At 47.6% G+C, this 22,236-nt stretch overlaps 1 protein-coding gene across 4 annotated transcripts in view; it reads right to left on the reverse strand.

The window, feature by feature from the left end:
- The window catches only part of PPP1R12B (protein phosphatase 1 regulatory subunit 12B), a 137,283-nt gene that overhangs the window by 56,416 nt on the left and 58,631 nt on the right, over window positions 1-22,236 (reverse strand). For 2 of the 4 annotated variants that reach the window (XM_059487752.1, XM_059487751.1), the window contains exons 10-15: window positions 21,432-21,629; window positions 20,587-20,669; window positions 18,341-18,466; window positions 13,911-13,979; window positions 12,777-12,956; window positions 12,077-12,259 (exon numbers count right to left, since the gene is read on the reverse strand). In XM_059487752.1, coding sequence (XP_059343735.1) covers window positions 12,077-12,259; window positions 12,777-12,956; window positions 13,911-13,979; window positions 18,341-18,466; window positions 20,587-20,669; window positions 21,432-21,629 — 839 coding nt within the window. The remainder of the gene's footprint in view (window positions 1-12,076; window positions 12,260-12,776; window positions 12,957-13,910; window positions 13,980-18,340; window positions 18,467-20,586; window positions 20,670-21,431; window positions 21,630-22,236) is intronic. The other 2 variants (XM_059487754.1, XM_059487755.1) reach the window with 2 other exon arrangements.

The raw sequence follows: 22,236 nt of genomic DNA on the forward strand, positions 1-22,236 counted from the left end.
AACCACAGAGAATCTGGAAACTTGGACCATTCTACAATAATCTGCCATGGTGGGTTTTATCCACCCTCAGGACTGTGTTCAGTGCTGGTTCAGCTGTGCAGCAAAAGCAGCATGGCCTCCAGAGAGGAATCCCCTTTACAGGGTTTCTTGGCTTGTGGGAGGTACAGACAGACACCTCCCAGCTCCTCAGGTGTTGTGGGCTCATGTGAGAGCCTTCTCACCTGAAACTGGTGCAAGGACTGACCTGACAGATAATGTGCTGAACATCCCTGATCTCCAGAGGCCAAGGAAAGTGCAAAGGACTGAGTCTGTGCCAGGGATGCTGCACTGGAGCCTCCTGGAGGGGCAGGCACTGATCTGTGCTCTCTGTGACCAGGCACAGACCTGGAGGAATGACATGAAACTGTGCCAGGGGAGGGTCAGGATATTGTGGAAAAGGTTCTTCCCCAGAGGGTGCTGGCACTGCCCAGGCTCCCCAGGGAATGGGCACAGCCCCGAGGCTGCCAGAGCTCCAGGAGTGTTTGGATGATGCTCTTGGGAACAGACTGGGGTTGTTGGGGTGTCTGTGTACAGCCAGGGGTTGCAGTCAATGATCCCTGAGATCCTTTCCCACTCAGGAGATTCTGTGATTCCTTGAACTGTGCCCTGGGAGCTGCCTGCAATGGAGAGGAGAGGCCTTGCAGAGCTGCACTTCCAGGGTGTGATTTATCACCTTCACAAGGAGCCTCCAGCACAAGGCATGTGCATGCACTGCAGAGGAGCTCATTTCTTGCCATTGATTATCCAGACAGACACAGGAGCTGTGATGGATATGCCAACACGGGAAGCGCCTACACTCCAGAGGGATGACTGTCTCTCAAGGATCTGCTGTTTCATGAACAAAAAAAGCTGCTGTTTGATGTCTGAAAGCTGTGCAACTCCTAATATTGCAGAGCAGGAGCTCTCCTGCTCTCTCTGCTGCAGTGTGTGCACTGTCCAGATAATGGCACATTAAGGAAACAATAAGCATTTTCTGCAGCTTTTGACACAAGCAGAATCACTGCTGTTTGCCCAGCAGTCAGAAGCAATAAGCCACCTACAGGAAGAAGGCATTTGCAAAATATACTGCAAATGAAGTTCAGAGCAGTAGTAAAATAAGATAAATTCCTGAAATGTATAAACCAAGTAAATTTATAGCTCAGTACAGCAGGCACTTTGCTGCAATGGCTTTGAATCAGTGGAATTTACTCTGCAATGAACACACAGGTATGTAGGAGCTACAGGTACAGAGAGGACAGAACAGGTTTGCAAATGAGCTTCAGGAATGGTTTGGCAAATCTGTGGGGACCAGGTCAGCCCCAGGCATGGGGAGGGGCTCTGCAGAAGGGGCAGCCCAGGCATTTGCAGGAGGCTGCTGCATTCCCTTGGTGCAGTTCAGCCACAGCTTTGCTTTGGGTATGGCAAGAGAAAAAACATTTTGGGTCTTTTACCCATCATCCTCCCAGGCTTTTTCCCCTCTGCTCCCCCAGAATCTATATAAAAATACAGACATCTTACAGCATCATCAGCCATTCTGGGAGTCCAACCTGTAAGAGGGACTTGATGTTCAGCTGAGCACATCCTGCAGGTCAGCACGGCTCAGCCTGGGCCACAGCCACAGTTATTCGCCAACTTTTGGGTTCTTTCCATTTACACAATTCATCCCTTCCTGGAGCTCACCCAAAGCCATTTACAGCATGAGATAACTGAATTTTCTGAGGCAAGTCAGCAGAGCCACTGCACAGTGACAGAGCTGGTTTGTGCCAGGGAGCAGCCACAGCCTGCTCCATGTGCCAAAGGAGGGGCTCTGCTGTCAGTACCCGAAACTGCAACAGCAGCCTGGCAGTGCAGGCCAGGTGTGTCCTGCTTGGGACCCTGTGTGCTTTGCTTTTTAATTCTGGGAGAAGGTAGAGAAAAGACAGATTTTTCAATGTGTCACTTTGGTTACAAACTGAATTTTGAGAGACCTGAGCGTGCTAAATGGGCAGGAAGAGTGAGAGAGAACAAATGCACAGGAAGGAGACAGCGAGCTGGGTGCAGCTCAGGGCTGGGCTGGATGGCACAGGCAGAGCAGCACGCTGCTCTCCAGAGCACAAACACTGCAGAGCACAGCAGGCTGCAGGGCACAAGCACCAATGGGGTGTGAGGCAGCCTCTGAACAAGTCACAGAGTTTTTAATTATGTTTTAAAGGAACATGCTGCTGCCTCAAGTGCAGAGCCTGTGTCACCCTCTTAATTCAAGCAAATATCTCAGGGTCCAAGCAGATCTTCAAAGGAAAGGCCCTATGTGCTGTGTTTCCTTGCAATAAGCTTTCTCTGAGAAATACTTGCAGTAAGAGCAGCCATCACACCAAGCTCAAGGCATGTATAAAGCAGAACAGATTTTTACCAGAGTTTTGGCTGTAAGTTCAAGGAGAAGAATACAAATTGTTCAAGATGTGTATGTGAGAGTCAGCAAAACAACTGCAGAGGTTTACAACTCCCATAGACAGAGAAAAGTGTGTCCTGCTGCCCTGAGAGAGCTACAGGTTTCTGGTTTGTGTATTACCAAGGAAAAAACCTGGAAACTGACTGATGAACCTGGCTTCAACTTAATTCTGCCTGTTTTCAAGAAAACACCTATTTTCATCCGTCAATTCTTTCATCAAGGACAGTGTAAAACTCAAATGGATCCCAACTACTCATGACCACATCAAGGCCAAAGGAGCTGCAATACAATAGTAATAGAAGGGGAGATTCAACCCAGGAAATAGGAAGGCTGGGTATACAGGCTGGCAAACCAGGAATACATGAGCAATCTGTATGTTAGAGAATGCTGGCCAGAAGGAAAGAAAATATTGTGAGGAGAAACTCCTCCCAAGTCAAGGGTGAATGATGCAGAAAAGAGAGGTACAATGCTCTGTTGGTTGGTGCATGGGTAACAAGAACAGAAGATTAATTTCTCCAAGAAACATAGAGTCATCTGATAACCCTTTTATGACACTGGTCTCCATCCTGCCATCCTGAGCTCCTTCAGGCACTCAGAGCTTTAAGTGTTTCTGTCAAACACCATTCACCACCATGGAGTCCTTTGGCAGAACATCACCAAGTCCCAGAGGAAACAGCAAGAATGTGCAAAACTTGGTGTTTTACACCATCTACATGTGGCAGAGCAGCTGTGGCTGCCCCATCCCTGGAAGTGTTCAAGGCCAGGTTGGACAGGGCTTGGAGTCACCTGGTCTAGTGGAAGGTGTCCCTGCCCACAGCAGGGGATGGAATTAGATAAGCTGTAAATTCCCTTCCAACTCAAACCTTTCTGACATTCTATGAACACCTGGCAACAAATTTGGAAGCTAAACATCCACCAAATTCTACAGCTGCTCTCTTCTCAGAATTTCTTCAAGGAATTTCATTCTGCTGTCAGGACTGAAAATTGAGATACACCCCCAACACGAGCTGCATTGGGCCATGACAAGTTCCCTCCATCCGTGTCAGGTCCTTCTCCAATAAATCCAGGTCCTGCAGCACAGTAAGAACATGAACTGCACACAGTAACTGGTTCACTATCACAGTTTGCCCCAGTCTGTGGCAATGAGACTCTGCTGGTTGTGAATTGGAGCTGGGCTTGATGGGCTCTTCTGGAGGAAAGCTCCCCCTAGGCCAGTCCAAATCCTCTCACCTCTTTCTAGTTTAGAAATGACTCTGGACTACACTCACTAGACTGGAACCAACAGTGACAGTTTTCCTGGAAGCCAGGACAGACTTTTGGCTCTTCCAAATCCAGGTAACACAGGTACAGCTCAGGGGAGCCAGGCACAGGTTTGGCTCCCTGTGCACAAGGAGGTGTGTTCACCACATGGAAAGCTATGTGGATACTCAGGCTTAACATGTTTGAAATTGCTCTTCTTAAGAAGAGTACAGTATCCCTATTCCAAACACTGGAGTGATTTAAAATGTCTTTGTCACACACAAATCTATTTCTCAGGCATACACACACACACATATATATGTTTGTATGTACATGTGTGTTAAAAATTCACATGCACTGTGAAAAAAGGAAGATAAAAATAAAAGTCAGCAAAAGTCTCAAGTACAGATACTGTTCTCTGGAAACAACTGGAAAAGTACAGCATCCCAGCAATGCACTCCTCCCAACTGGAGAGCTGCCATTAGCAAATAACTATCAGTAAGCTGGAGGAGGGAGGAGAAGCAAGTGCAAGTTCTGCAAGCAACAATGCTGACAGCAGTTCCCAAAATACAATTCCTTAAGTTAGAAAATGAACTATGCCCCCAGCAGCAAGTCAATCATTGGCAGCTACATGGAAACAGTCAGAAAAAGAAACTTTCCTGCTCTCTTATCCAAGCAACAGGTTTTGGTTCTTCCCTGAATTTATCCCTGTGCTGACATGTTCTGCCCATCAGCCCTCTGCAACTGGAAATAGTCATTAGAGAAACTGCAGAAGCTGGATGTGCTCTGAGAGACCCTTCCAGGCAGGAGACAAGGACAACACATCAGACTGTGAGTGCTGGAGCTCAGAATGAGGGGGGAGACAGCCTGACAATGCTGAGTTATTTAATAAGCTGATGACAGAAGGATAACAAGATCATAGTCCTAAAGCCTTTCACAGCTGGCTCGAAAAGGCTTGGCTGAGAATTCTCCATTTTCAGGCTCTTGCTGCTGGGAGCTGTTGTGTTTCAATCTGGACAATGAATTGTCAGCTCCTGCAAGTTTCAGTGTCTGAAACTTTGGTTGCAGGTTGATTAGCAGGTTCACTAGCAGCAGATTAACTTTTTTATTTCCCACAGCACTGCTTTGCTCAACATGTTCAGGTGCTGATCCAAGAGATTAAGAGGTTGTGATCTTTGCCACTTGTTAATCAGGACAACCAGGTCCCTTTGTACCTGCAGAACTCCTCCTTCCATGGGACACTTACAAGGGGGTGAGGTTAAATGTGTGACAGCTGAGGCCACAAGAACATTTCCCATCAGGAAGTTCTGAACAATTCTGGTCCTTTCCCATGCCCCATCCCTGGAAGTGCTCCAGGCCAGGCTGGATGGGGCTTGAAGGCACCTGGTCTAGTGGAAGGCATCCTTATGATGAGATGAGCAGATCCTGACCAACCTCCCAACCCAAACCAAAGCATTCCATGGTTCCATGTTCAGTTCTGTGTGTGCCCCTCACACAGCAGAGCTGCTCCTTCTGTGTTGTGCCCCCAGAGCAGCTCCTGGTGCCTCTCTGGCAGCCTGGATGGCTCCAATACGAGCTGAGGAGTGCTCAGGTTGCAGATCCAGCTGGGAACACAGCCCTGCAATCCCTCTGCCAGAGGAATAAAACACAGCATTGGTGCTCCTGACAGCTCACCAAGTTTGGGGCTGGGGCAGTCAGCACATACATGAGAAGTTTTAATGATCTATGTAATCCCTTCACGTTAATTAATGTCACTCAGCATGACGGTGAAGAGTGAAAAGGCAACAAACATCACAGTGATCACATTCCCTAAAGTGGCTGCAGTAACCATTGCTGTGAACTCAGACCTTTAAACTTCTGCCAGAAGAGGAGAACACTTACTTTTCTAAAAACCAAAAACAATCCAGGAATTCTTTCTGTAAGAGAAAAGCAAAGAGTGCTGCAACCCCAGAGCAGAGACAGCCAACACCAGCACAAAGCTTACCAGGATGGAACATTTTGGAATTGTTTGTGTTCAGCACAGGACTCCAGGTGTCAATACACAGCACTGAGTAGGTTATCACTGTGATAGGGAACAAGGTGCACTGTCTGTAGTTCTCAGGAGCTGCATCCTTGCATTAAAAATGTGCTGCAGGAATTGGAACAGGATGGAACTTCCTGACACTGACAGAGGAAACCAATGTCCTGCCCCTGCCAGCATCCCTCTCATTTGCAACTTAACCAACACAATTTGACATTTTCAACACCTTTAAGCAGACCTGTTAGAGCTTTCCCAAAAGCTAGTTTGCAGTCTGAAACAGGAAATTTTCCAGGGTAGAAAATCCCTGGGGAAACAAAAAAAAATTACTGGGCAAAACTCTGAGTGTTTGGTAAATTGTCTTCTGCAACTAAAAAATAAAGTAAAATCAAAACTTGATGGTGATCAAATTCAGCTGCTGAACCAAATAAGCCCAAGGAGCAATGTTTGCCTGGCAGTGCATCCCAGCAGCCTCCCACTGCCACCTTGTGGGAGCAGGAGATGCTTGAGCAGCTCCAAGGAACAGATCACAGATCAGCCCCAGCTGAATTATGCAAAATATCACTGAATATTAATAATGTATCAAAGATTTCCATTTCCTACTGAGCTCACACTGCAATTTCTTAGCCAGTGGCTTTGGTTCAATTTTCAGTGTCTGCTGTTCTCGGGTACAGAAAATTAAGCCTGCACAAAAACTTCTCAAATAGAAATGCCAGGGAGGTTACTTGGCTTCTTTGGCTCCTCCAACTGTCACATCTCCAGGTCAATATCGTGGAGCACAGAATTTAAATCAGACTAGCTGATTTAGTGCTGAATTAGCTCTCAGCTGTAGTGACATATAGGATCTCTGTAAATATTTCAGGTACATCCTTGGCTTTAACAGCCATTTTGGGCCCAGAGAAGTAGCTGAATTTGTCAAAGTTAGTAAAGCCCAGCCCCAGAACACGCAGGCAGTGGCACTGGGATGGCACTGGAGCCAGAAGGTGCCATCATTGCTGTCAGACCCAGGGGGAAGCAGGTGCAGCAGGGCAGTGGTTCCCATTAGTAAGCCAAGAGGAATAATTGCACACACACTGGGCATGGACAGGGCTGGGGAAGAGGCAGTTTTACCTGCTGCTTGCTCCACGCTGCCAAGCTGCAGTTCTTTTACAATGCTTAGCTCAAGTGGTCCCTGCTTCCTTTCCTTGGCCATTCCTGAGGGATCCTGCATGGATTCCTGCTTTTGTTAGCAGGGCCAGCCTACAGCCTGGGCTCCCCCGCTGAAAGCAAATGCCAAAATATCCACCCCCCTTCCCTGAGGCCTGGCTGGACAGAGCCCTGCTGGCTGAGCATGCAGCACACACCTGCTCACCACCCCTACAGGAAACAGACTGACCCCAGCCCACACCTCGACCTCACTCAAAATAAAAATGCAGCCTGAATTCTGATCCAGCAGGAGCAACCTCGCCTCTTCCCAACATGGACAATCCCAGGCCAGCAGAATTCCTGCCCTCCCACGTCATCTGTACCAGCAGCCTTTGAAAAAGGGACAGCTTTATCTGAAGGTGATTAAGTGCAGAGGCAGAGGCAGTGGCAGGGAAATGCTGTCACAGCAGGTGCCAGATGATTGTTCAGCTCTTCACAGGAGAGAGAAACTTCTTAACTTGTTGTCCAGTGTGTGGTGTGGACAGGAATCCTTCCCTTGCCTTGCAGCAGCCCCTTGCATGAACATCCCACTGCTCTGCTTCCCAGGGACCTTTCCCAGGAGATTAAGACCACTCATCTTTACATCAGCCAGTGATAAGGATTATAGAGTCAAATGCTATTAAAAATATGGCAGCAGTGAACTATTGCTCACAGCCCTTTGTGCCAGCTCCTCTCAAGTGAAATTTAAACACTCCTTGAATGCAAATTTCATAGTTTAGCTTTCACAGAGGTCAGGGTCCTTTATTCCATCAGATCATAAGGGTTAAAGGACATATCAGGTGACACATTCATGCTCTTCCTAGAGGAGAAACACTCAGAATGCCCAGAGGACCAGAACCATGAGGTAAAAGGACTTGCCAAAAATTGTTCATCTAGCAGTACTGGTGGAGGAGGACTCAGTTATTAATGTATTAATAATATATGCCACTATAATTAGCAGCTGGATCCTTAGAATGAAAAATAAATTCCTCTTGGGAATGAAGCAGGAAACAGAAATGTTTGTCAAACACAGTTACCTGGCAGGTCAGTGAATTTCCTTCAGCTGAAAAGTATTTCTAGGGGAGACTTTAGAGGGCAAGAAGGCTGAGCAGAGCCACCAGCCCCAAAGCTGCCCAGAAAACAAGTCCACCTCACTCCTGCTCTGGATTTTTCATGGAATCATGGAATGGTTTGGTTTGGAAGGGACCTTAAAGCTTATCTAGTTCCACCCCTGCCATGGGCAGGGGCAGCTTCCACTCCACCAGGTTGTTGAAAGCCCTGTCCGGCATGGCCTTGGACAATTCCAGGGACTGGGCAGTTATGTGAGAAACTGGTCAGAATAAATGAAAAAGTAAGGAGAGAGATGAGTTTCCTGTCTCTAGGAGCATGTCTGATGGCAAGTGCTGGAATCTTCTGAGGAACAGGAAGAACATACACAACAGCAGAATTCACTAGTATAAACACAATGGTGGGGGGGTTAAAAAAAAAAAATCCTAATTCTTGGCAAACCAGGAGAGATTTCAAATTCAAGAGTCCTTTCAAACTGGCCACATAGCTGAGAGCACAGACTTGCCTTTCAGAAGTTCTCAGGCAAAGTGTGTCTCACCCCACATGCCAGCTGTGGGCTGCATGGTCACATTTCCAGCTGTTCTGGGATGTAAAAGTTCCATAAGAAGAGTATGAAAAGCTTCAGCCAGATCTCCCAGACTTTCTTTCCAGCACAGATATCTCATGGCTCAAGTGACATTCCAGTCACTTGGGTGGAATTCCAGTACAGCAGGATCTCCTGCAGCCCCTTCCTAAGCCCAGGGGACAGAGCCCTGAGCAGCCCAGGCCTGTGACACCAGGAATACTCTGCTGGGGGCAGCAGTGCAGGACCTGCACTGAACCTGCACAGACAGGATGCAGAGAACTTGGGTAGGAAGCTTTTGGTGGCACTAGAGGCCGCTGTCACCCTGGATGAAGGTGGAAAATCCAGCACTGGGCTCCAACCAACAGGAATCCCCATTCCCCACCATCTACAGACACCCAGCAGAAATGAGGAAGCTGTTAGTTCTGCCCTAGGAAGAGCTGGGTCTGTGTGAGGTACTGCAGGCACTACATCCACACAGCTGAAATCCACCCTCAGCAGAGCCAGGGCTGTTTGAGTCCAGTGGACAAACACACTGACAATGGGACACAATTTGCTTTTGGCAGGAGATCATTCAAATGGCCAGACCACACTGATCATCAGCAGCTCCAAAATTCCCAGAAAAAGGCCAAAAGAAACTGCCTGGCACAAGGAGTGACTGTGGGAGATGGCACATTTCCAGCTCACAGCACTAGCACACTGCAGTGCTGCAGAGGAGCACCGGGAGCCTGGCATGTGCAGCAGGACACACAGAACACATGTGGCAGGACACACAGAACACATGTGGTCAGGAGGCTGAGATGTGCAGCAGGACAGACAGAAGGCTGGGATATACAGCAGGACACACAGAACACATGTGGCAGTGACAGGAGGCTGGGATGTGCAGCAGGACACACAGAACACATGTGGCAGTGACAGGAGGCTGGGATGTGCAGCAGGACACACAGAACACATGTGGCAGTGACAGGAGGCTGGGATGTGCAGCAGGACACACAGAAGGCTGGCATGTGCAGCAGGACACACAGAACACACATGGCAGCAGCCAGGCCCCAGCCCTGACCGGGCACAGCTGGCACCATGTAGCATCACACACCCCAAACAGATCTCTGCTCCACTGCCCCTCTGCTGTTTGTTCCTTCCTCCCCCTGTAATTTACACCATTTTCCAGCATTTACTGGAGCCTGACCAATTCAGCTGGAAAACAAGGAGCAGGTGAATCACCATGGGTCACACTGTGGTGGGGCAGGGTAAGGCTTATTGGCCACCACAGGATGCAAACCAGCACCCCAGAGCACTATGCCAGTCATTCATTCCCAGCCCTAAGCTGCCTCTTCTGCTTTAACCTTTTGGCTTCACACAGATAATTTTAAGGCCACAAGCTCGGAGATATCCCTGTGATCTAAAATTAGATGATCAGGCTGTTTATGTTTTTGTTGCTAAGAGCAAGCTGGTGCTTTGGAAACACCGAAGCAGCCCAAGCACTCCTGCAACAGCTGCCACTGGGAACTGAAATCCATACAGGACTGCCCTGACAACTGTTTGCCATTTGCCTTTTTATTTTACTGGAATTGGTCTCCTCCCCTACTAAGCTTTTCCTGTTCAGGTGACTTCTCCCGTCTCCCTGGGTCCATGTGTCCTGGTTCCAATGTGCAGTCTCTTCATCCCACCGTGAGGACATACATTCATCAGTAAGGTTTCCTCCCCCACGAGCACAATGGATAATTTCTGGGCTTTTTTCCTTCTCAGTAGTTTCAAAGCATCAATTAAAGGTGGGAGGAATTTTCTGGTGTTTTCTCTTTACATTACCATAATTCACAGGAGATGGTTCTCTAATAAAAATGTAGGAGACAAAGAGATCTTCTGTATTATTTATAGAAACAGATTTGGCAGTAAATGCCAATGCAGTAATAGTAATGGATGCTTTTTTGGACATCTACAAGTAACTAGCCCAGTCCAGTTCTTTATCTGCAGACAGTGCCAGAAGTCTGGGGGAACTGTGAGCAGTCCACTTCTGCAGGGAAAAATCTGCTTCTGCAACTTGATTCTGGGCTTGCTAAAATGGAGAGACCATTGTGAAAGGTCTTCAGTGAGAACTGAGAGCACAATACTCACTCTGTCCTCTTGCACAACCTCAGTGGGCACTGGCAGTATCTTCTGGCAGCTCATCTCGATTCAATTGCAAACTACCCCAAGCCAGTGACCTCCAGGTACACAACAGGAGCACACAGAGGCACTTCCAGGGCTAACCCAAATGTTTAACACCAAAGATACCCTGCAGTGGCTAGTGCAAACTGTCCCTGCACACAAAGCTGATGAACGTGGCTCCTCATGAATGTTTTAATACTTCCAAGTGCTCCCTGTGCAAGCTCTGGGAAAAAAAAAAATCCCAAGCAGCATTACAAGTTTGAGTATTTTCCAACAGCACAGCCCACCTTGCTTGGATGTGCTGCAGGTGAAGCTGAGCAGCAGCTCAGCCCCACCACCTTTAGCCCTGTAAACTGATAATTCCCATTATTGCTTTTGCCATCCTTCAGCCTCAGGCCATTTAAGATGTGTCAGAGCACTATCTGCACTCAGGAAGGGTTGGATTTCAATAAATCACTATGACAGTTTGGAAGAATCCAAGCACTCTGCATGAACTCACTGCTGGTTAGAAACACCCAGTTCATCACTGCATTTTGTTTATTACTATTTGCTTTCACTGATGCCATTAGAAGAGACCAGTTTTGGAAAAGTTAACCTGTTTGAAGGAAGAATATATGGATCATTTCATACTCTGTAATTAATGCATAGGGTAGAGCTCCTTTGAAAAGAGCTCTGTCTCCCCAGGTTTGTATTTCCCCAGTCTGAAAATAGCACCATGTGATAAGAAAGAGATACCACCAGCTGGAGTCAGAGTCATTCCCACTGCTGCTACTGCTGGAACAACTTCAGCTGCACATGGCAGTCTCCTACCTCTGGCCTGTCCAGTCAACCAAAGCTACACCTGCTGCTGGAGTCCATCTCCTACTGTGTCACACACCTACACACACCAGGAATGTGTCTTTTCTCCCAGTAACTGTAAAGGGAATCTGGGGGACCTGTGCAGCACAGACATCTCCATCAGGGCATGAGTAAACACAGCTGAGCTGAATCAGAGGGACAGATTTTATCTGACTGTATCTCAGTGCAATGTTCTTTGTAGGATGGAATTCGTTTTACAGAACCTACTGCAAGTGGACATGCTCTGCTGTGTGTCCCTGCAAACACACTGGGATGGGCTGAGATTAGGAGCTGAGATTAGTACTGAAGAAAAAGGCTGAGATGCTAAAGAGACAAGTAGAAAATTATGAAACTAAATTTAACCTCCAAGCCAGTGATGATTCCTTCAGAGTAGGGACAGCAGCCTGGCAACTTCATGGAACTAAATTATGAACTAAATTTAACCTAGAAGCAGATTCAGTTCAAAACCTTCGACAGAGTAGGAACAGCACCCTGGGAACTTCATGGAACACCTAAAAACCAGTCCTTACACCCCCACCATCACCACCATGTGAGAGCTGCCCACGCAGAGGGCCAGCAGAGCCCAGTCCTCACTGACCTTCTGCGCTCCCTGGCCTCCTCAGCCGAGAGGTCCTTCCCCGGGCAGGCTGCCCCGGCATTCGCGGCGCCGTTGGCAGCGCCGAGCACAGCATGGTTTGTGATTACACCTAGAGGGGTGCTGCCACTGCTGCCCTCTGTGTTTTTCTCTACAGCAGAATCACTTTGTTGCCTGAAAGGGGCTCTGAAATAGAGAAGACATATGGAAAGCAAAGCAAGTGAACTCCAGTGCTGACCAAGCCCAACCTCCTTGACAGAGCATGGACGGTTCATCCTCCTCGCTTTACGCTCACGTGTTTGTAGAGAACAGCCACAGCAAAATGAATTTTACAAAACTTGGAGAAGAATGAGCAGGAGGAATTATTAGCCTTCACATTCCTGTTAGTAGCAAAAATGATCAGAAAGTGTACCTGGTGAAAAAGCAGAAGGAAGGAACTCCAAGAGCTTGTACACTGAGCACCTGAGGGCAGCCTGGGCACGCGCTGTGTCACAGAGGGCGCAAGGGACACACTGAGGGCTGTCACCTGCCTGCCAGCCACACCCACTATGGGACTGTCCAACACCACCATCCTGGGATTGCTTATCACTGTGGAATTGCTTATCAGCACGTCCCATGTGGAAGCACACCTCCAATCCCTAATCCACTCCAGAATTCCAACCCAAACGCTGATTTTTGGAGCGGTGTCTCTGGGAGCCATTACCTGGTGCTGTGCAGGGCTGGAGCAGGAGTGTTCACACCGAGAGAGGTGGGGCAGCAAGAGACAGGATGCCACGGGGTGCCCAGGGAGGTAGATGAGCCAATGGCACTGGGTGAGGTAGCTAGAGATGGACTGGCTGAAATGTAGGGACCGCTCAGGTCACTACTTCTACCAAAGGAAGCACTGTAAAACATCACAAAACCACGTCCTTCAGAGCACAGCAAATACTCAACAGCACATCCCACAGCTGGGCTGGCAGCTGGGAAGGGAGCAGGTACCACAGGGCAGCAAAAGGTGTGCAAGGAGATCAGAGAGCAGAGGAGCTGCTGCTGGTTGCCCACACAGGCCAGTGCCTGCAGAGCCCTGCTTAGCCAAGCCCAGCTCAGTTCCAGCAAGAGGAAAAATGGCATGGGGGTGAGCTGGAAGGATCAGGGAAGGAAAAAGCCCTGCTGCAGTGAAAGCAGGGGATATTGAGCACCCTGTGCCCTGGGGAAAGGCAGGGGCAAGGATGAGGATGCTTGAAGCAGGAAAGGAGAGTGACAAAAGCTGGGCTGGCTGCATGACCCCTGAGGATGCCCAGGACTTCCAGTTTTAAGAACTTATTTCCAGTGGCTTAAAGTTTTGGCAAAGATGATCAGTTCAGACTTTAATTCTCTTTAAGACATGTTTGGCACAAACTGTATTTCTGGAAAATAACTAGCACAGCTGTCCAAAAATATTCAAGAATGAGCAAGGGAAATAATATTTTGCCAGTTTAAAGCAAGCCCTGAAAACCAATCTTACTGAAAAGCTGTGTTTGTGTTCATATTTTGGAGAAGATGGAGGAGGAAAGAAAAAGGGCTCTTATACAAGGATGGACCCTTTCACTTTTTCAAAGAAAATCCACCCTAATGGGACAGAAAATCCATTCTAGTGGGAAAAGCTGCATCATATCTCTGAAAACAGACTTGATGAAGTCTGGCAGAATCTCCTTCTCACACACATCCAAGCCCTGCACACAAGCTGCTCCCTGCCTGCACAGAGCAATCCAGGGCTCCCAGGGCCCTGCCACACCTTTCCCAGCACCTGGCACGCCTAGTTGCTACTGGTCAGACTGGACTGTCTGAAGGATCAAAGCCTAGCAAGGCTGGCTCTCACCTTCTGCTCCTAATGGCTCCCAGGGCAGGGCACACAGACCCAAGTGGTTGCACAGGAATAAAAGCTGACCTAGAGGAAAGAAGCAGGACTGGACAGAGCTGCAGGTTTTAGGGAAAGCCAGGGAATGAAACTGGATGTCAACTCTAGAGTAAGAATCCAGAGAGCAGCCCAAGGCTGACACAGCACTGGGAAGGGGCAGGAGCACAGCCAGGGACAGGAGGCCAGAGAAAGGATCCAGTCCTGTTCACCCAGGCACCAATTTACAAGCCAGTTTTACATGCCAAGGCCCCCAGCAAGCCCAGCATGAGCAGCTGGTCCCTGGGGAGCCAAAGGGGACAACAGAGCATCCTGGAGGGCCTCCACAGGGAGGAACCTCCCATTTGGCTCCTCAGTTGATGGCTGCCTGCCATATCCAGGTCACACAGGAACAAGCAAGTCATTGTCACCGGGTAGCAACCTCTGCCAGACCCTAAAGAGAGCTTTCTCTGGAATGCTCCATGCCTGGAGCATGCAGGAGCAGCAATTCCTTCCCTTCTTGGCTCTCTGCTCCAGAGGGAAAAGCCAAGGCCTGGAGATGGGCTGGGAGGAGGGGGGGAGTGGGAAGAGGAGCCTGGCTGGGGTGAGTGTGTGGAGCAAGGGTGGTGGAGCTGCATGAATGAGTGTTGTGAGGAGAGGAGGGCACAGGAGCCTGTGTCTGGGGAGGGGAGGAGAGGATCAGCAGGGGAAAAGGTCACGGCAGCCCTGGGGGAACAGAGCTGATGTGGCACCATCCTAGGAGAGCCCAAGGCAGAGAGGCTGGGGCACAAGCGTGGCTGCAAGGTCAGGAAGGGAGGATGCAGGAGGGTTACCAAAAAAGCCCTGCCAAGGATTGTTTTTCAGAAGGGAAAGGCAATGGGTGAGGAGGATGGAAACAGCACCAGGTGCCTGGGAGAGCAGTGATGTGGGGGATAAGAGGAAAGGAGGAGGAGGAATGGAAGAAGAGGGCACAGGGATGGCATTGTGCCAGCTCCAACACACATGGGCAGAGAAATATGGTGCTGGGGCAGCAGGAACAGCCTCCTGCTCCAAAGGCAGCCAAGGCACTGCCACCTCTGTGGGAATCCCCCTCCCAGCCTGTCCCCTGCATGGGTGGCACTGCACAGTGGGAGGAGCACTCCAAGGCATTTACTCCATTGTTCACATTTGATCTAAACTGGACCAGAAAATTGCAATATAAAGGTTAGCCAGGGAATCCTGTTAATTGACAGCTGTATCCATAGGAGTCTGTGAAAGGGAGGACTATGAAATTATGCTGAATTAATTCAATGTCAGAAATAAAAAAAGGCACTGACACAATGCTCTTCATTCTCTAACATTATCACAACAGAACCATCAGGGAATGAGCAATGAAATGTAAAGCAACATTTCAAAGCAATAAAGAAAAAACTACTTATGACTTAAAAAAATACTTTGAAGGCATTAAAAACTTATACTTAAGAACCTTCACACTCTTAAAAAGCTTCCACATGTGGCAATAAAAAAGGTTTGCACAAAGCACATAAGTATTCTTTAAACACACTGCCATGGGGTGTTGCACAGATCAATCTGGGATTTGGGTATGGAAGCTGGCTGCAGTGGTGGCTATTAAGAACAATGGTTAAATATAACCCCTGGCTCCTCAATTCCTGATTGCTGGAAGCAAGGAGAGTGTGGGAGGTAGCAAACTGCTCTGAAGTTATCCTGGCTCTTGCAACTTCTCCTTCAAAGCCAGCTGCTGTCAGCAACAGTCTGGGCTGCAGGGACTGCTGTCCTGGCTCACTGCAATGGCTTTTATGTGACCAGAAACAGCAAGGAGGTATTTGCAGAAATGTGAAATGAAGGAGAATCTGTGTGGCTGAAGGATTTCATTCCAGTGTGAGCCCTTCCTGGGAGGCAGCACTTCTGGCTGATGTCAAAGGCAGGATGCTGAACTAACCCAACCTGCTTTGCCAGTTTTCCTCCACATCCCTTCATTTACAGTCCAAGTGACCTGGATTTTTGAAGGCCAGCACACACTAAAATGGACACCAGGATATTAGAGCAGGGTTCTGTAGATTTCTGGGCCAGTGGCACACACAGAGAAAGCAGGACAACTGCCAGTACCACAACAGAGACAGCATCAATATATGCTTCAACTAAAGCTGAAGAACATTTGTAACATTGCTGCAAGTTATTTTATTCCCTTTTATTTAAAAAAATGGAAAAAAAAAGGAAAAACCCAGCTTTTTCCCCATCTTAAGATGATCTGCTGCTGTTGTTCATTCATGTTTGGGGTGTCACATAAAGCACCTGAAGAACATAACTAAGGGTTAGAAGGGATATTGGCAAGGAATTGCTCCCTGTGAGGTGGTGAGGCCCTGGCACAGGGTGCCCAGAGCAGCTGTGGCTGCCCCATGCCTGGAGGTGTCCAAGGCCAGGTTTGTGGAAGGTGTCCCTTCCACAAGGGGGTGGAAGGAGATGGGATTTAAGGTCCCTTCCAACCAAAACCAGTCTGTGATCTTTATGGAGATCAGTGAAATGCTGAGGCAAGGGGAGCTGCAGATGTGTACAGCTGAGTGACATCCAAGCATGCCATACTCCCTTGAATTCTTCCTCTCTAAGAAGCTTTCACCTTTTGGAGCTGGGTTGAAAGTTTTGCTAGTACTTGGAAATGATAAAATGCTTATGTCTAACCAGGTTCCTTTCCTCATCTTAGGGGTGGATGCACAAGGCTGGAGAAATCAAAAGTTCAATACAATTGTATTCAATTCCTATGTGCTCTCCTACAGAATGCTATATGGGACAAAGGTCTAATTGATCATGGTTTTACTGTTTGTATACGAAATGCAAATCAAACCCATTGATCTCTCCTTTAAAAGCACATTTATTCCTACCTGACAAAGCTATTCTCTGTACCTGCATGTGAACCAGTCACTCTCTTATGAAAGGGCAGAATTCAGCCTTTATAACAAGAGCTCATTATTAGTGACCTCCCAGTGCAGCCTAAACCTTCCCCACTCCGTGTACAGTTTAACCAAGGAAATACAGTACAACTGTGTGAGTGCAACACTAAATCTGGTGCAGGATTAGCTGGGATAAACCAGCAAGGTTTGTAAGATGGCCTGGGGGTGACTGGGTTGTCCCTCAGCTCAGAAAGCAGCACAGGTGGGCCAGCTGCAAGGGACAAGTTTTCCAATGTAATCAGCTGCAGCTTGTCAGACCAGCTTCAGAGAGAGACAAGTCATGGAGGCTGGGCTGTCATCACGTCCCAGGATAGCTGTGAAGTCACCAGAATGGAGCAGCAGAGCAGAAGCTCCTGCTTGAAGGGGCTGCTTCACCTTTTGTGGCAATGGATCTGTATGTGCTCAGCAATTGGCCACACACACCCTTGAGCACCACTTACCTCTACAGAAACAGCACAAACACTGGAACAAATTGCCTCTTCCCAAGTATCTCAAGCAGTTGTTCTGACTTCAGGACAGTTATTTAGTTCAGGGTGTAGAATCTCATGAAACTCAATCTAGAACCTTAGGCTATTGCTGCTGTTGTCCTTAAGCAGAAATACAATGGCTTTGCAGTGTGACATGTTTATTACAGGCTGTTCTGATGGTCTTCAGTATCAGCTGAAATAAAGGTGAGGTGCTGGCACTGCTGATCCTCCTGCTCACATGAGAACCCAGCATGAGATCCTCCTACCCACATGAGAGCACTGTTTGCTCACCAGAGCAGAGCATTGCTCCAGCTCACTCAGAGAGCCCTGAGGTGGCACCTCAAGGACACTGAGGCTCTGCCTCCCAAGGGGGTCCAGGCCACTGCAGGTACAGGAGTTCTGCCTGGAATTGCCTTCCTGCTTCTGCCTGGCTCCTTTACCAATAATCAAATAATCAGCCTCTACGACTTCACACACACTGTGAACAAACTGCTTCCTCTCTGCCTTACAAAACAATGGTGGAAGCATCAGTTTCACTCCTTAGCAAGTGCTGTGCATCATGCACAAGAGCACTGCCACTTTCTGATAATACTATAAACATGGACTAATATAAGCCAAAATTAGAGATAAGCTATAACTTACTCACCAAGAGCTATCTGAACAACGCTTTTGAACTCTTATTACATTAATCTGTGTTATGATCAATTTTGGTTTTATTCTCTAACCATAACACCAGCATTAAACAGAGAAAACTTTGCATTTGAATTATGTGAAGAAGAGTATTTGAATTCAGTGCAGCAATTTGCAAATTAATAAAAATTATATCCTTTAAAACCATTATTTAGCATGACAAATCTAATAAATTTTTTCTTTCCTGCTCTCAGCAGAAGAGGGTCCCAAGGCCAGTTACAAGATGCAGGAGGCAACAAGCAGGAGGCTGAGGTGTGGGAGGCATGTTAAGAGTGTTCTGACTGCCTGAGAGCCCATGGAAGACAGAACATACCTTTTCAAGTAGGTGGATACGTAGGTAGTGGGTGCCCCAGAGGGGGGAGCTTCGTTTCCCTTTGGCTCGTCCCTCCAGGGCTGCCGGGTGTAGGAGCCACTCCTCACCAGGTTCACAGCAGATTCCCTGCAGCAGCACAGAGCACAGAAAAGCTTAGAAAAACCTCTGGAGTCTGCTTTTGGTTCCTTCAGTTTCACAACACAGATCCTTCCCTTACACCTACGTGCTCCATTGTTCAGGTGATACAGCTCAGAGAAACACCTGCTCTGGCCTTAACATCAGCTCCTGCTCCTGCCAGCTCACTCAAGAACCACAGATGATGTAATGTTTTGCATAAAGAGGAACAAGATCCTTTATAGTCAGAAAACTTGCAAATGAAATTCAGATTGTCCATAAAAGTAATTTAACATATTAAATAGTGTCATTTAATATTCTCACTGCTGTCTGTATCAAACAATAAGGTATAAATGGGCAGATATTGGAAGTGTAGGGCAGCTTTTATTCTTCAAGTTATCCAGGCAAAAACAAAAGCAATTCAGCACAGCAAAGCCTTTCACAAAATCATTAGGCTTGGAGAAGTCCTCTAAAATCATTGAGTCCAACAATTAACCCAGCACTACCACATCAACCACAAAATCATGAAGCAGAAAACAACAAACAAAAAGTTTATAGCATCTAAAGCTACTTGACAAGTTATCAAGAAATTCCTAGTAGTCCTGTTTACCCTGATTATCTGAAAACAGGGCTCTTTCCCAATGCTAATACACACTCTGGCAGTGCATCCTGCTCTCTGCTGGTGCAGGACAGCACCTGGAGCTTGCAATGCAGCACTAATCCATTCCCCTATCAGAAAGTAATTATTTCTCATTTCCAGTTGGCATGCCTAGACTGATGCTCTATCAAGACACCTGTGGGTTCCAGAAAGGAAAACCCAAATGTTTTGAAAGGAAAGAATATTAGGAAAAAATCTGTACTACACAGCATGCCTGGGCACCATCTGTTCCTGAAGGCCAGTACTGCTCAGGCAGTCCCAACTCCACCCAGAAAAGGACACTGAGCTCCTACAGCAGGATGTGCCACTCACAGCAACCTCTGCCAAAGCTTCTTGAGCTGATCAACAGACACAAACTGTCTGTAAAACTCTGGATCTCAGAGACTGCCTGAGAGCGAACAAGAACACAGCAGGGAGGTTCCAGCAAAAGATCAGCAAAGATTCTCAAGCTGTGCTGAAATTCTCTCAGGGTGTCATCTGCCACAGCTCCTGCCCAACAATTACAGCCCACAGCCACTGCTCTGCATGTGCCTTTCCTCCTTTGCTGGGAGGAAGTAGCTGGAATTGAGGCTAAAGTCAAATTTTATTCCTTCTAGTACAAACTGAATCATAGAATGGCTAGGGTTGGAAGGGACCTCAAAGCTCATCCTGTCCTTCTACCTGCTAGGCAAAGTCACCTTCCACCTGCCCAGGTTGCTCCAAGCCCCATCCAACCTGGCCTTGGACATTTAAAGGCTTGGGGCAGCCACTGCTGCTCTGGGCAACCTGTGCCAGGGCCTGGCCACCCTCTCAGCCAAGAATTCCTCCCCATTATCCCATCTAACCCTGCCCTCTGGCAGTGGGAAGCCATTCCCCTGTGTTCTGCCACTCCAGGACCTTGTCCCAAGTTCCTCTCCAGCTCTCTGGGAGCCCCTTTAGGCACTGGAAGGCCCCTGAAGAAGCTGCTAGAAGAGAGCAGCTCCTCAAATACATCTGGAATTCCTGGACATACACACACCATTTACACCATGGTTAGGACCAGGGGCATTTACACACACTGACTGTAAAAACAGCCATGCAAGGAAACAGTTCCTACATGGCAGAGTTCACAAGCTCGAGTGAATCTCAAGTGACAGAGGTGTGAACAAAGGGATTGAAGGTGACTGCTGAGCAAGTGACAACTACAAGTTCAGGTGGCAGCTACAAAATGAGGCACTTGCATATTAAAAGGAAAAAGGATCCATAAATCTGATTGCCTGGATGGAGCCTGTGCCTGTGTGAGGACAGGGTGGAGGAACCAGTCTGCTGATTCCTGCTCACCTAAATGAAAACCAACGTACCAGAACTTTTACAGACAGAGCTGGCTCTTGATGTTGTGAATTCCTGTGTACTTGAGACTGCTGAGAAAATATACAGAGCATGACTACAGAAAAATTATATTCCAGAAGTACTATTGACAGAAGGGAAGCTGAGCATTAACTTCAGCCAGTCTCACCTGTTTTCTTTTTCTTCTGTATCACTCGTACTGCTCAGTCTTCTGGGGACTATGGTGGCAAGATAACTCTTGTTGTCTCTGTCCTGGTGAAGCAAAAGAGGAACTTCAGCTACACATCTCTTACCCTTACAACACATACAGTGGTAAATAAATTCATGTTCAAATTTCTTCAACTAAGAAAGCATTCTCCTACCAGCTGGTTTAAAGCAACTTCTTGCGTCTCTAATGTTGCTTAAAGCAACATACCACAGCATAGAAATATCAGTTCTGAAAGGGATTTCCTGATGACCAGTGAATAAAAGCATCTTCTAACTTAGAGAATAACTTGTCAATCACAGAATCAGAGAACTGGTTTGGGTTGGAAGGGATCTTTAGTCCACTGCAGCAGAGCTCCACCCAAGGTGGCCATGAATGCCTCCAGGGATAAGGCATCTACCCATGGGCAGAAAAGTTACAGTTACTGAATACATGGCATGGGATTTACAAATGGAGCTGGTAGACAGAGAAGAAATCCATATAAATGATGGAGAAGGACAATCTCCACTGCAGGTATGTGCTGTTGTCTGGACATTTTCTGGTAAAGAACAGGCTGTGCCAGATTGGCAGCCCCTGTTTAGTGGCAGCCCAGTACAAACTGAGTAGGAATTGGGCCAAAGGGGCACCAAACTCCAGTTCTGGCGAAACAACTGACAGGAGGAAAATATTTTTCAAAAGAAAAAGGAGATAAGAATGAAAGAGACCCTTGTTTGTTATGGATACAAACCCCAGCAATAACTCAAAGGGAAAGGGGTTTACACCTGTGGGGTGAAGTGGATACACTGAAATATCCTTGCTGAAAGCCAAACCTTTTCCTTGTTGTCCAAGAGTGCAGAAATGCGAGGGCTGGACGAGGAGCGATAGATGGAAGAAGTTTTATCCCTCTGTGCCTCACGAGTGGCAGAGACCTCACTCAGCATGTTGTGGCTGCCAGTCTTCCTCAGGCCCAGCCGCCACGACGAAGGCGACTCGTCCTTCTGCTCGTCTGACTTGCTGAGCCAACTGAACTGTGGAGGAGAAAATGAACATTTGGGAAAAGGAAGAGCACTGCAAGGCACACTCTAAGTTGACAAAGTGTTTCAAAAAGCTCCATTTTTTGCTGGGCTAGACTTGTAAGGTAGAATGACTTATTTCCTGCTTCACTTTAATTACAGGACTGAGCTCAAGGTGAACTCACAGGGATGCAAACTGCTGTGGTGCCTCATCTCCAAGGACAGAGGATGAAAGGAATCTTCTGTCACTGTGCAGGTCTTTGCCTACACAATGTCCTCCTACAGCTTTGAGGAAAGAATATATGGAACAATGAAGCTTTTATTATCACCCATTTAGGAAAGAGGGATTATTCAGTGAAGGCAGAATTCCAAAAACAAATACTCAGGTCTTATGGAGCTAGCTGCAAATAAACCCCTCACACCAGTGAAGTCCAGAAGAAGCCATTGAGATCACCAGGGAGCTGTAGCAAACAACACTGTAAAGGAAGAAACTGAGGCAATCTGGATTGTTCAACATGGAAAAGAGAAGGCAAAGATAGGATTTAGTTGCTCTGCTACCTGGGAGTGGGTTTACAGAGGACATGGAACCAGACTTCTCTACAGTCTACAGTGAAAGGAGGGC

The sequence above is a fragment of the Ammospiza nelsoni genome, chromosome 23 (genome assembly GCF_027579445.1).
Source record: "Ammospiza nelsoni isolate bAmmNel1 chromosome 23, bAmmNel1.pri, whole genome shotgun sequence".
In the NCBI taxonomy this organism is placed as follows: Eukaryota; Metazoa; Chordata; class Aves; order Passeriformes; family Passerellidae; genus Ammospiza; species Ammospiza nelsoni.